Raw genomic sequence first — 12588 nt, 5'->3', positions numbered from 1 at the left:
CGCTCCACCGACCTACCTCACGGACACGCCCCACGGACACGCCCCACCGACCTACCTCACGGACACGCCTCGTGGACACGCCCCACGCACAGCCTCACCGGCTACGCCTCTCCGACACGCCTAACCGGCACCCTCACGCACACGCCCCACGGACACGCCCCACGGACACGCCTCACGGACACGCCTCGTGGACACGCCCCACGCACACGCCTCACCGGGTACGCCTCTCCGACACGCCTAACCGGCACCCTCACGCACACGCCCCACGGACACGCCCCACGTGCACTCCCCACGTGCACGCCCCACCGACACGCCTCACGGACACGCTCCACCGACCTACCTCACGGACACGCCTCACGGACACGCCCCACGTGCACGCCCCACCGACACGCCTCACGGACACGCCCCACCGACCTACCTCACGGACACGCCTCACGGACACGCCCCACGTGCACGCCCCACCGACACGCCTCACGGATACGCCCCACCGACCTACCTCACGGACACGCCCCACGGACACGCCCCACGCACAGCCTCACCGGGTACGCCTCTCCGACACGCCTAACCGGCACCCTCACGCACACGCCCCACGGACACGCCCCACGGACACGCCTCACGGACACGCCTCGTGGACACGCCCCACGCACACGCCTCATCGGGTACGCCTCTCCGACACGCCTAACCGGCACCCTCACGCACACGCCCCACGGACACGCCCCACGTGCACTCCCCACGTACACGCCCCACGTGCACGCCCCACCGACACGCCTCACGGACACGCTCCACCGACCTACCTCACGGACACGCCCCACGGACACGCCCCACCGACCTACCTCACGGACACGCCTCGTGGACACGCCCCACGCACAGCCTCACCGGGTACGCCTCTCCGACACGCCTAACCGGCACCCTCACGCACACGCCCCACGGACACGCCTCACGGACACGCCTCGTGGACACGCCCCACGCACACGCCTCACCGGGTACGCCTCTCCGACACGCCTAACCGGCACCCTCACGCACACGCCCCACGGACACGCCCCACGTGCACTCCCCACGTACACGCCCCACGTGCATGCCCCACCGACACGCCTCACGGACACGCTCCACCGACCTACCTCACGGACACGCCCCACGGACACGCCCCACATGCACTCCCCACGTACACGCCCCACCGACACGCCTCACGGACATGCCTCGCGAACACGCCCCACGCACACGCCTCACCGGGTACGCCTCTCCGACACGCCTAACCGGCACCCTCACGGACACGCCCCACCAGTGGGCCTCACAGCACACGCTCCACGATTTGGACAATAAAGGGGGCTCAGAGTGAGAGCTGCGGGTCTTTTATTTCCGCGTCGGGAGTGGGTGGGAGCAGGAAGGGGGGCGCCGCTCCCCCTGGCCCCACAGAGCTGCGCTCCCAGAGGACCAACTGTCCTTGGCCCGGGGTCTGGCGTCCCCTCCTCCCCCAAGGGCTCCACCCGCCCCTGCGGGGAACTGGCACCAGTTGTCACCAGGGTGGGGCCGTTGGGGCCGTCCCTGTGCAACTCTGCTGGAGAAGCCACAGCCTCCAGGACACCGGCCAGAGGCGCCCCTGGGGCATGAGGCCTGGGACGTGCACAGTGGCGGCCACAGTGTAGGCAAGACGCAGGAGGATGGCTCTAGGCCGACTGGAAGGCTGAGGCGCCCCCAGCAGAAGCGGGGACGTGGTGTGGGGTCCCCACAGGGTCACACTGGGCGGAGCGCCCCGGGGAAATCCACCCGGCGGCCTGCATCTCCTCCCATGACAAGTGCCACCTGCCGGAGGCCCACCTGGTATCTGCCAGCAGTTTATGGTTCTGGAGGTGGGGAGGCGTCAAGAGGGCTGCACAAGGGCAAAGGGGGGAGCCCAAGAGGTCTGCTTGTCCCACAGCAAGGCCGGGGCCTCTGGGCATGAGGGGACGCCCGTGCCAGGGCTCTCAAAAGTGGCCAGGACCCTGGGCAAGAGGTGAGGGCGGCGCTCATGCCCACTTAGGCGCCCCCCTCACCACACTCAGGGCCACCGGCGGCAGCCGCAGGCTCCCCAGAGGTGGCGGCAGGAAGCAGAGCGGGGCTGGGGCTTGAATGCGGCAGCTTCCGCATGAACGGGAACACCCTGTGGGCAAGATGGGACCTGAGCACGGGGCAGCCGTGAGGTCTGCACTGCTCCGGGCACGGACAAGCTCACCGTTTCTTGGCCTCTGGGGGAATCACGGCTTCGGCCAGCAGGTCTTTGTAGGCGGCAGACTTCAGGAACCTCGGGTAGGAGTCCTGCAAGAGACCGCGCCCAGACGGCTTCCCCTGCCGGTCCAGCCTGCCACGGCTGGGGCCTCCGCCAGCCCCAGGCCCCCCCCACCCCGCCCCAGCGGACAGTGCTGGAGGCGACCACCCCAGACCTCCCCAGGACAAGTCAGACGGACTTGGGGAGACCTAGGCTCCTATCCAGTTTACCCACAAAAGCTGGGCAGGGGCCGGGTGCCCATGCTAGGAGTGAACCGTGGTACCTACAGTGGGAAATGCCAAGTGGTGCCCCCCCCCGTTCTCTGTGTACCCCGAGAGTGAGGGGGAGGACACAGAGCAAAATAAAAAGCAAGGTCGAGAAAAACTGTAAAACTGCATAGTATACAATAAAGAGAGAAATCTATGAACCCAACTGCTTATTATATTTAAAAGAAAAAAATAAATTTCAAATAGTTAACTTTAGTGGGAAGAAGGGAAGACAGCGGAAGGATCAGGACAGAACCACATTTACTTGAATGCACCTTCTTTGCTGATTGGATTTTGAAACTGTGTAGACACTTTACATAATTATAAAATAAAACAACAAATAGTCAATTCCCAAACACTGGAAGTCAAGTGGGACAAGTGAGCCAGGCACCCAGTCGGTGACACCACCCTGGCCACACGGAATATAGCTGCTGGAGGGGGCGTCCCCAGGAGGGTATGTGCAGAGGACCAAGCCGAGGAAAAAGTAAACCATTTTCAGTGACTGCATGGTTAATGGTAATGCTGTGTTGTTGAGACTCCTGAGTGAAATGTGAGAAAAAAGCAAGCGAGTCATTATGTTAGCATCGTCAAGAACCAAGATTTTCAGTGGGTTAGTGAGGAAAGAGATGGAAGTCAACGTTAAGGAAATTCTCTAATCCTGAACCTGAATTAGCAGTGTCACGAGGCGCCTGGGCGGATCAGTAGGCGGGGTATCTAACTCTTGATCTCTGTTCAGGTCATGATCTCACGGTTCGTGAGTTCGAGCCCAAGTCAGGCTCCATGCTGACAGCATGGAGCCCGCTTGGGAGTCTCTCTGCCCCTCCCCCCACACGCACACGGGCACGTGCTCTCTCTGTCAAAAATAAATAAATGCACCTTTAAAAAAAAAAAAAAGTAGAGGTGCCTGGATGGCTCAGTTGGTTAAGCGTCCGACTCAGGCTCAGGTCATGATCTCACGGTTCGTAAGTTCGAGCCCCACGTCAGATGCTGTGCTGACAGCTCAGAGCCTGGAGCCTGCTTCGGATTCTGTGTCTCCCTCTCTCGCTCTCCCTGCCCCTCCCCCACTCGTACTGCGTCTCTCTCCCCCAAATAAACTAAAAATTAATAAAAAAAAGGAAGCGTCAGTACGAGCTCCTGATGTATCCTGTTTAAAACACTGATACCCCTACTTCTGTTCACTGAAAGGGCCCGCAACAGTTCAGGTTACACTGGACACATCAGCGTGCGCGTCAAGGTTTCTAAACACCCTTGAAAAAGAGCCAGGGCTTCCCATGGAAACGGCTGACTCCAGGTCTGGCACAGGCAGAGCCGGGGACAAGCCACCACGCCAGAAGGCAAGAAAGCCAGCACGGATTTCAGAACACATCAAATGCCCCAGGAGCCAACAGCTGGCAGGCTGGACCTCTGCACGGGAATTAAGGGTAAGAACCAGAGCGGAACGAAACCCGTCACCTGGTGAGAGTGTGGATTTACATCGGGGTTAAAACTATCTCAGGCTTACTGGCCACCCTCGGCAGACACCGTGGGTACGACGCATTATTGTGAAAACTGGTGACCAAAAGAAGGGGTCGAGCACTGATCCTGCCTTCCCTGGACGACTGTGCCACAAAGAGCAGGCGAGAAGAGGTGTCCCGGAGCAGTGTCCCCCTCTTAAACAGAGGCAGGGACGGGCCAGCTCCTTGCCTGCACCGAAGCCACAGGCTGCTCCCGTCACAAAAGGAGAGGCGCCCGGGCCCCACGTACCTCCCGATGGGAGAACACACCGAACACCATCTCTGAAGTAAAGACCCTTGGCAAAACCAAATACACGAAAAGACTGAAGATGAATCCGATCAGGTCTTAAACGTAACTACCAATCTGCAGAAACACACAAGGACACCACGAGGGCGCCATCAGTAAAACCCAGACTGTGGGAAATCACAGGACAAAGGACCTCCAGTTTCTTTAAAACAGAACAGAAAAAGAAGAAAAGGTAGAGAAGAAGCCTCTGCTTTAAAAAGAGGTTTAAGGGGCACCTGGGTGGCTCAGTCAGTTGAGCATCCGACTCTTGATTTTGTCTCAGGTCACGATCTCGCGGGGTTCAAGCCCCGAGGTGGTCTCTGCACTGAGTGTGGAGATTGCTTGGGATTCTCTCTCTCTCTCTCTCTCTCTCTCTCTCTCTCTCTCTGCTTCTCCCCTGTTCACGCACTCTCAAGATAAAAAAACTTAAACAATAAAAATAAATAAAAGGGGGGCGCCTGGGTGGCGCAGTCGGTTAAGCGTCCGACTTCAGCCAGGTCACGATCTCGCGGTCCGTGAGTTCGAGCCCCGCGTCGGGCTCTGGGCTGATGGCTCAGAGCCTGGAGCCTGTTTCCGACTCTGTGACTCCCTCTCTCTCTGCCCCTCCCCCATTCATGCTCTGTCTGTCTCTGTCCCAAAAATAAATAAACGTTGAAAAAAAAAAAATTAAAAAAAAAATAAATAAATAAAAGGGGGTTTAAGAGATTTATTAACCCATTCTGACATACGGACTTGTTTGGACCCCAATTCAAGCAAATTGAAAAAACAGATAAGTTTTTGGCTGTGGCATTCAGAGGGGAAGATGCCAGAGATGTCCATACCCTAACCTCTGGAACTGTGATGGTGTCTCTTATAAGGCAAAGGGATTCTGCAGATGTGAGTTAAGTCAACGATCTTGAGGTGGGGAGATGTCCTCAATTGTCCAGGTGGGCTCAGTGTCACCACAGGCCCTTATAAGTCAAAGAGGGGGCTGCGGGAGGACCAGAGACACAGGTCAGAGATGCTAGACTACCGGCATAAAGACGCAGGAGGAGGAGGTGCCAAGAAAGGCAGGCGTCTGCAGAAGCTAGAAAAGCAGGACATGGGATTCTCCCCCTGGAGATTCCAGAAGGAACCAGTGCCACCCACACCTTGACTTTACCCCAGGAGACCTGTGTCAGACTTCTGACCTCCAAAACTTTAAGAGAATAAATTCGTGTTGCTTTAAGCCACCAAGTTTGTGGTGTTTTTTTTACAGCAACAACAGGGAACTAAACACAGATGGCAAGTGAGGAAGTTTTGACCCCGACTGGCTCTTTGAGGACACTGAGTGATCCTGTGTTCATTATGTGATACTGGCATCTGGGGTCACGTTGAAAAGGGAGGGAGGGGGTCCATGTCTTTTAGAGGATCCTGAAGTATCTACAGATAGGAAGTCTGGAAATAGCTTTAAAGTCACGGGGTGGGGGGCAGGGGGCAGGGATAGACAATGAATCAGAATAGGCCCTGAGCTGACTGTTTTTGAAGCCAGGCAGTAGGTATGTGGGGGTCATTTTACTATGTTTTTGTTCACGTTTCGGATTTTCCATGTTAAAATACTTTTCTTTTGAGGAAGAGAGCATGAGCATGAGTGGGGGAGGGGCAGAGAGCGAGAGAGAAACAGAGAGACTCTCAAGCAGGCTCCATGCCCAGCACAGAGCCTGACATGGGGCTTGATCCCATGACCCTGGGGGCAGGACCTGAGTCGAAATCAAGAGTCGGATGCCCATCCAACTGAGCCACCCAGGCGCCCCATATTAAAACCCTTTCTGAAATCACGACTGGACCTCTCCTTAGGCCTATGGCTTGGGCAAGCCCTCAGCCCTTCTGAGCCTCAGTTTGCCCCTCTGTGAAAGTGGAGCCTGGGTCGCAGGTCTAAGCATGCCAGCAGCCGGTGGGAAGTGGGTGTGCAGACCCAGCTGTCACGGGGCCAGGCACTCCCCGAGCCCTCCCGGCCTGCACACTCACCTTCTTCATCAGCATGTAGATGTGCAGCTGGGCGTCATCCAGCACGTAGCGGTGGGGCTGGTGCAGACCCTCCAGGGTCCGCTCCATCGTCCGGCTGTCGATGTTGACCCACCGGGCAGCGCCAGGGGCCAGGAACTGCCTGTGTCGGCAGAAGGCGGACGGGAGACGGGCCCCGTGGGTCCGGGTTCCGCACGCAGGCCTAGCGGCCAGCCGGCACCTGCCCCTCGGCACTCACTGGTACACGGCGTCCACCGTGGCGGGGACCTGGGCCTGCCCTCCGTGGCGCAGCTCCTCGCATGCCTCCCAGAAGCTCAGGTTCTCAGCTAGGGGTCCACACGCCAGGTCAGGCCCACCTGAGCCGCGGCCATGCCGGCAGAAACGTGGCGGGGGGGGGGGGCGGGGGACGGTCCTAGGCAGCAGCATCCCTCACAGGGGCCTCGAGCAAGGCAGGGGGCTTCTCACCGCTGAACTCTGTCCCGAGAAAGGCCATGAAATGCGCCCGTCCCACAGGGTCTTCCAAGAGCTCCTGGAAGCTGAAGCCCCATCGCTCCACGCGGAGCTTCGTGGGCACAGCCACGCTGGAGGGACAGGGCACAGGGATGTGCCGGCAGCAGGGGCGTGGGGGGCAGTGCCCCGGCGGGAAGGGAGGTGGGGGGCAGTGCCCCCTGCCCCCCCCCCGGGCTTACCTGGGTGCGTTCAAGGTCCAGTAGGTGTCATCATCTGTGACCCAGGGGTTGCCCGGCAGGCACCCTGACATGATGGGATCATGCAGCTCACGTTGGCTGCTGAACTTCAGGTACCTGGGGAGTGGGGGGACGGTGCCAGGGGCCAGTGCAGGGACAGGCTGTGGGGACAACGGCACTCGAGGAAGGGTCTGGGCTCTGGGCGGGGGTCCCCAGCCGGTGCCCTTCAGCCCACTCACGCCTCAAGGCAGACAGAGGACTTCACCCGGGCCCTGCCCAGGGCTTTTCTGCACAGCTCCATCTAGGACGTGAGGCCTATGAAGTGGGGCCTGGCCTGGGGGTCAGCCAGCCCAGGCCCCTCTCTCCCACCCACTCCTAGGACCTACCTCCCGCTTGTAGAAATCTATATTCTTGGTCTGGAAAGGGCCGGGCGGGCTGCAATTAGAAGGCAGGCCCTGTGGGGACTGAAAACCCACCGTAGTTCAAGAGTCCATCCCTGGGCTGATAGAGAATGGCTCAGGCCCCCTGCCTTGCCCCTTGAAGCCCCCCCCCCCAATGGAGGGGTCTGGCATTCCAAGAAGCTTCTGGGGGCCTCTAGTCTAAAGGTTTCCAGAATGTTCCATGGAGCCCTCAGGTTTCCAAAGTTACCTTGCAGTTCCCCAACTGTCACTATTTCATACTTTCGAACGTATTTAGGTCTTTTTTTTTTTTTTTTTTTTTTTTTTTTTAACAGCAGATACAGGAGAAATACTGCAACAGAATCCCACTCAGGAAGTCAGTCTCGCTAACTTATGCTCCAGGGTGATCTCAGCCTGTTCAGAGCTCCGAACCTGCCTGCCACATCTTCCGGGCCAGGTGGATGGACTGACCCTTCCCAACACCCTCGAACCCTCAGGATGCCCGAGATCTTCAATTTTCGCCCCGGGCTCTCTTCGGCTGACTTTATAACAAGAAAATCACAAACCCACAATCTTGAACTAGGACTTCGAAGTCAGGAAAAAGTTTTATCTGTAAGGTACTAGATGTGGGATATTTTGCATTTTGTGGAACTGAAACAGAGCGCTCGGCTGCCACCAAGTGTGGACACGTCTGTCCTGGCTCAGTTCCCTCTGGTTCCAGAGGCCACTGGAGTCCATGCAGGGTGTTGGCTGGCTCGGCCCAGACCTCTCAGGCCTGTGGCCCCACCCTCCAACTCCCCCGGGTTCTGATGCTGTCCCGGCCTGGGGAGGAGCTCCCACTCTTCCCAGGGCCCCATCGCACTTACTTGCACCCAGTGCAGCAGGTGGGAGGCAAGAGGTGAGAGTTAGCAGAGGTCTGGGAGCGGGGGTACAGGCAGTGGGGCATGACGGCAGGGTCAAGAGCCATTTGAAAAAACAGATGGATGGGTGAGCAGCCCCCAAGTTGGGGTGGGGGAGGTATGTGTGCAGGGTGTGGAGTGGTCTGGGGGTATGGTGTGGGGTCCTCACCATCTGCGCTTGCCCGGCAGTGCAGGAACTGCGCTCTGGACCCTGCTCCAGGACGCTGGGGACCCCTGGCTGCAGAGGGGAGGCTGAGATGAGGTGAGGGGTGCAGCCCAAGTGGGCTGGTGAGACCCGTCCTAGTCTTGTGTCCCTGCCCCCCACCAGCTTCATATACGGAAGCCCTGCACCCACACGTCCTCCTTCAGTGGAAACTACAGGGGACCTGGGGGGGCTCCGTTGGTGAAGCGTCTGACTTCAGCGGAGGTCACGATCTTACTGTTCGTGAGTTCGAGCCCCGCGTCAGGTTCTGGAGCCTGCTTCAGATTCTGTGTCTGCTCCTCCTCCCTGCCCCTCCCCCACTTGTGCCCTGTCTCTCTCTCTCTCTCTCTTAAATAAATCAAAAAAACAAAACATGAGAAACTGTCATTCAGAGAAAATTAAGAACCTGAGTCTCCAGTCCCTAAACCTGCTCTCTACCCATCCCCACCCCCATGATTACCTCACCTCAGCTGAGCTCACCTCCCTGCTCCTGACTACTCAAACCACAAACCTGAGAATCCTTTTTTTTTTTTTTTTTAAGTAGGCTCCGTGCCTAATGGGGCTCGAACTCACTACCCCAAGATCAAGTGTCATGTGCTCCACCGACATAGCTGGCCAGGAGCCCCCTCCTAACCATCCTTCTCGAGATGCTCACCTGCCCCACATCTTTTTTTTTTTAATTTTTTTTTTTTAACATTTATTTATTTTTGAGACAGAGAGAGACAGAGCATGAACGGGGGAGGGTCAGAGAGAGGGAGACACAGAATCTGAAACAGGCTCCAGGCTCTGAGCTGTCAGCACAGAGCCCGACGCGGGGCTCGAACTCACAGAGCGCGAGATCGTGACCTGAGGTGAAGTTGGCCGCTTAACCGACTGAGCCACCCAGGCGCCCCATCACCTGCCCCCCATCTTGCTGCCCTATCCTCAAATGCATCTGCACGTCTGGTCTCTTCCTCACCTCGGACCAGGCAGAGCCCTCATGCCCGTTCGCCCGGAGGCCCCCGCTGCCCTGCCCTCAGCCCGTGTGCACAGCCTCATGGCCACGTCTGCTCTGCCTTTCCACCTCCCTATCCTGCCCACCTGGCGCTCAGGTGGAAGAGGAGTCATTTCCCAGAGACCGCCCCCCCCGCCCCCCCCCCCCACCGAACAGACACACACTTGAGTTATAGGCCTGTGGATTGCTCTCATTTTTCTTTTCCATGGATTTTTCCCACAAGAACTTGCATTCATGCTGGCTCTGACCGCCCCCACAGACCAAGATAGCCGGTCAGCCTCATCTCTCCACAGCAGAGGACTAGCACACCGCCTGCTCAGACCGCGGTTCTGGGTACAGCCTAGCTACAGGCCAGCACCCCCCAAAATTCTTGGTCTGTGACCTCAGTTCCTCAGAGCTATAACTAAGCCTGACTCCACTCTGCCTCCTCCTTTAGACCCAGAAAGAGGCCGCTTTGTCCTGGGCTGTGTGGATGGGAGGCGGACTCAGGCCCGGGCCTCAGTTCTGATGGGCCCCAGAAATAGAACTTACTGCTGGGATCCCGAAAGCCGCATCCTTATCACAGGCTCAAGATGCAGGTTCAGAGCGAGCATTTGAGGGAAACACACTGCCTTCTGGCAAGATCCCGCTGCTATACAAGGAACTGCCCACCCCCCCCCCCCCCCACACACACACACAAGGGTATTACCGGAGGCCTATTCACCAGCCAGTACGTCTGCTCCTGGCACGCCATGACCAGCCTGTCCCCCTTCCTGCGCTGCTTAGCTGCCCTGGAGGGAGGGTAGGTGGAGCTGGGGGACAGGGTGCCCACAACAGCACCTCTTCTGCCCTGTCCCCACCCTCAGGCCAGAGCCTGGGAAAACAGCCAGGGCTTGGTACTGCTGGGCCTCCCGGGCAATTCCCACTCGATGCCCACAAGTCATGGGTGGGGCAGGGTCTCACCGAAGCTGCTCTCTCGCTTGCATCACCACCAGGTCCCATGCGTGGTTGATCTTCCTGTGCAGCTGGCCATAGTGTTCCTGGAGGGTGTTGAGGTCTACCCTGGGCAACCCCTCTCCTGTCCAGCTCTGGGTTAGGGACCACCCACACCCCCACTGAGACATGTAGGGATCCCGTGTTTGTCTGCACCATCCTGGGGCCTGGGCTGTGTGTGTGCTCCAGGGCAAACTGAGGCCCCAGGGTCAAGAGCAGGGCTTGGGTTCCTCCGGCTGGCCTCAGCCTAGGGGAGCGTCCCACCTTCTCGTGGCCGACCAGGGCCCCCGGCTTTCGGATGTTCTTCTTCGCCAGGTAGATGGCTGGAAGGACAGGGGACCAGGCTGCAGAGGAGAAATCTCTGCCCCTCGTCCCTTGCGCCATCACCTCAGAGGGCAGGGAGCTGTCCCAGGTTAGCCTGCTCCTCCTCACTCACCGTAGTCCAGCTCAGTAGCTGGCCACAGCGTGCTCGTCCAGAAATAGGGCGTCTGGTATGGTGCAAGGACAGCGTTTCTGGGACCTGCTGGACCTTCCTCACCCCAGGAGTTGTCCCCCTCCCCAGGCCCCTTGGGAAGAGACTGGGCGGCCTCAGAATCTGCCTGTCTGCCCACGGCCTGGAGACTCACACACCACTGGCCATCTTCCCCACCTGGAACCAAGCTCCACTCACCCGTGGGGCCCCCTGCAAGCACTGCCTCCTGGACTGGGCTCCCTGAGTCCCTACTGCCTGGTGGGGGGTGGGGGTGGGGCCTGCTCAAGTCTGTACCAAAGACTATGTGTGGGGACTGCCAGGGAGGCCAGGCAGGACAGGTCCATAGTGATTGAGGTTACACACTGAGATGCTAGAATCCTGTCCTCGGGCCCCACACAGATTTCTTCCTGGGTGGGGGTTTAAGGATTCTCAGGGAAACCATCAGAATCCTCCACAGGTGCTATACCCTTTATGGGTCCCCTGCTGCGGCCTCAGAGAAACTGAGGGTCTCTCCCCTTATCCTGGTCCTCCTATCACAGGGCACGTGTGGGTTGGGGCAGTGGACCACTCCCCAAGGGCCTGGGGGAGGGGCAGTGGACCCAGACCTGTGGTGACATCACCACGCCCTACTCCAACCCCTTCCACAGGTCCCCTCTAGCTGGGCTGCTGGGTTTGTGCTTTCCACCTGCTCCCCGTTGCACCTGACCTGAAATCTGTAGGGTGTGTCGTCTGGCCGGAGCACAAGACAGCGGGGGTCTCGCAGCGGGTACAGGTAGCCGTGCTGCACCAGGAGAGTGCCCAGGTGCAGGGCCTCTGCGGGCGGCAGGGTGGTGAGTGCTCAGCCTGGGAGAACCAGTCCCGGGGCTCTCCCTCCCCAGCACCCTTGGCTTGGCCCTGACACCTGTGAGCCCAGCCTAGGCCATCAGCACAGCGACCCCAGGGCAGGGGGCAGGGGGCAGGGGACAGGAGGCGCGGCAGGGGTGGGGCACCGGATGAGCAAGGGGCTGACCCCCTTACCCTCCTCTGAGATGCAGTACTTCTGGATCAACCACTCCACGAGGTCGCTGCCTGCACAGCAGAGATTGGCACGGGGTGGGGGGAGGCTCGGGCAGGGCCTCCATCCACCCCAGCCCCCGCGGCGCCTCACCAGCCGCCATGTGCGGAATGACGGTGATGAGCAGGCGCTGGCTCCGCATCTTCACGCCCTGGTCGGGGTCCTGCATACTCACGACCACCCGCTCCATCTGGGCGAAGGGGGGCCTTGAGGAACTGTTCTGGCCCGCCTCCCCCGCCCCGCCCCGCCCCGCCCCAGACCCCGATTCCCCGGAAAGGGCCGAGAGCCCGGGACCAGTGCGCTCAGAGAAGATTAACGCGCACGCACGACGGTGGCATCTGAGGCCGCGGCGGGCGGCGGAGTGGGGGCGGGGGCGGAGGCTAGAGGCGACTCCCGCCCCCGCAGCCCAGGTCTCCGCCGCCTCGCCCCGCCTCGCCTCACAAAGCGCTGTCGCCCCCAAACCCGCGGCCACACTCGCGCGCACCCACGCCCACCCCTCTTCGGCTCCCGGCCTCGGATGCCGGGAAATCGAGGGTATGGCGGGACCCCCAACCGGCACCCACCTTGCTCAGATGCGGCATCTGCGCACCGGCGCGAACGCCGGCCATGGCGGCGGGAAGGCCAGATGGCGGGTGGGGGCG

At 59.7% G+C, this 12588-nt stretch overlaps 1 protein-coding gene across 1 annotated transcript; it reads right to left on the bottom strand.

Moving 5' to 3' along the window:
- Positions 1 to 1333: 1333 nt before the first annotated feature.
- RGS11 (regulator of G protein signaling 11) lies at positions 1334 to 12588 on the bottom strand. Its single transcript, XM_047098060.1, has 17 exons — positions 12511 to 12588; positions 12041 to 12137; positions 11911 to 11961; positions 11600 to 11706; positions 10858 to 10909; positions 10686 to 10744; positions 10392 to 10468; positions 10138 to 10219; positions 8423 to 8491; positions 7343 to 7420; positions 7196 to 7257; positions 6960 to 7073; positions 6736 to 6851; positions 6509 to 6596; positions 6274 to 6412; positions 2210 to 2292; positions 1334 to 2137 (listed from the first exon to the last, which is right to left on the bottom strand). The coding sequence occupies exons 1-17, from the start codon at positions 12553 to 12555 to the stop codon at positions 2014 to 2016; spliced, it is 1443 nt and encodes a 480-aa protein (XP_046954016.1). The 5' UTR covers positions 12556 to 12588; the 3' UTR covers positions 1334 to 2013.

Source organism: Lynx rufus, unplaced genomic scaffold (genome assembly GCF_022079265.1).
Source record: "Lynx rufus isolate CCGP_SWC_20201006 ecotype Redwood Valley unplaced genomic scaffold, mLynRuf1.p SCAF_43, whole genome shotgun sequence".
Taxonomy (NCBI): Eukaryota; Metazoa; Chordata; class Mammalia; order Carnivora; family Felidae; genus Lynx; species Lynx rufus.
Note: the sequence above shows the minus strand (reverse complement) of the source record. Positions and strands in the feature narration are given on the sequence as shown.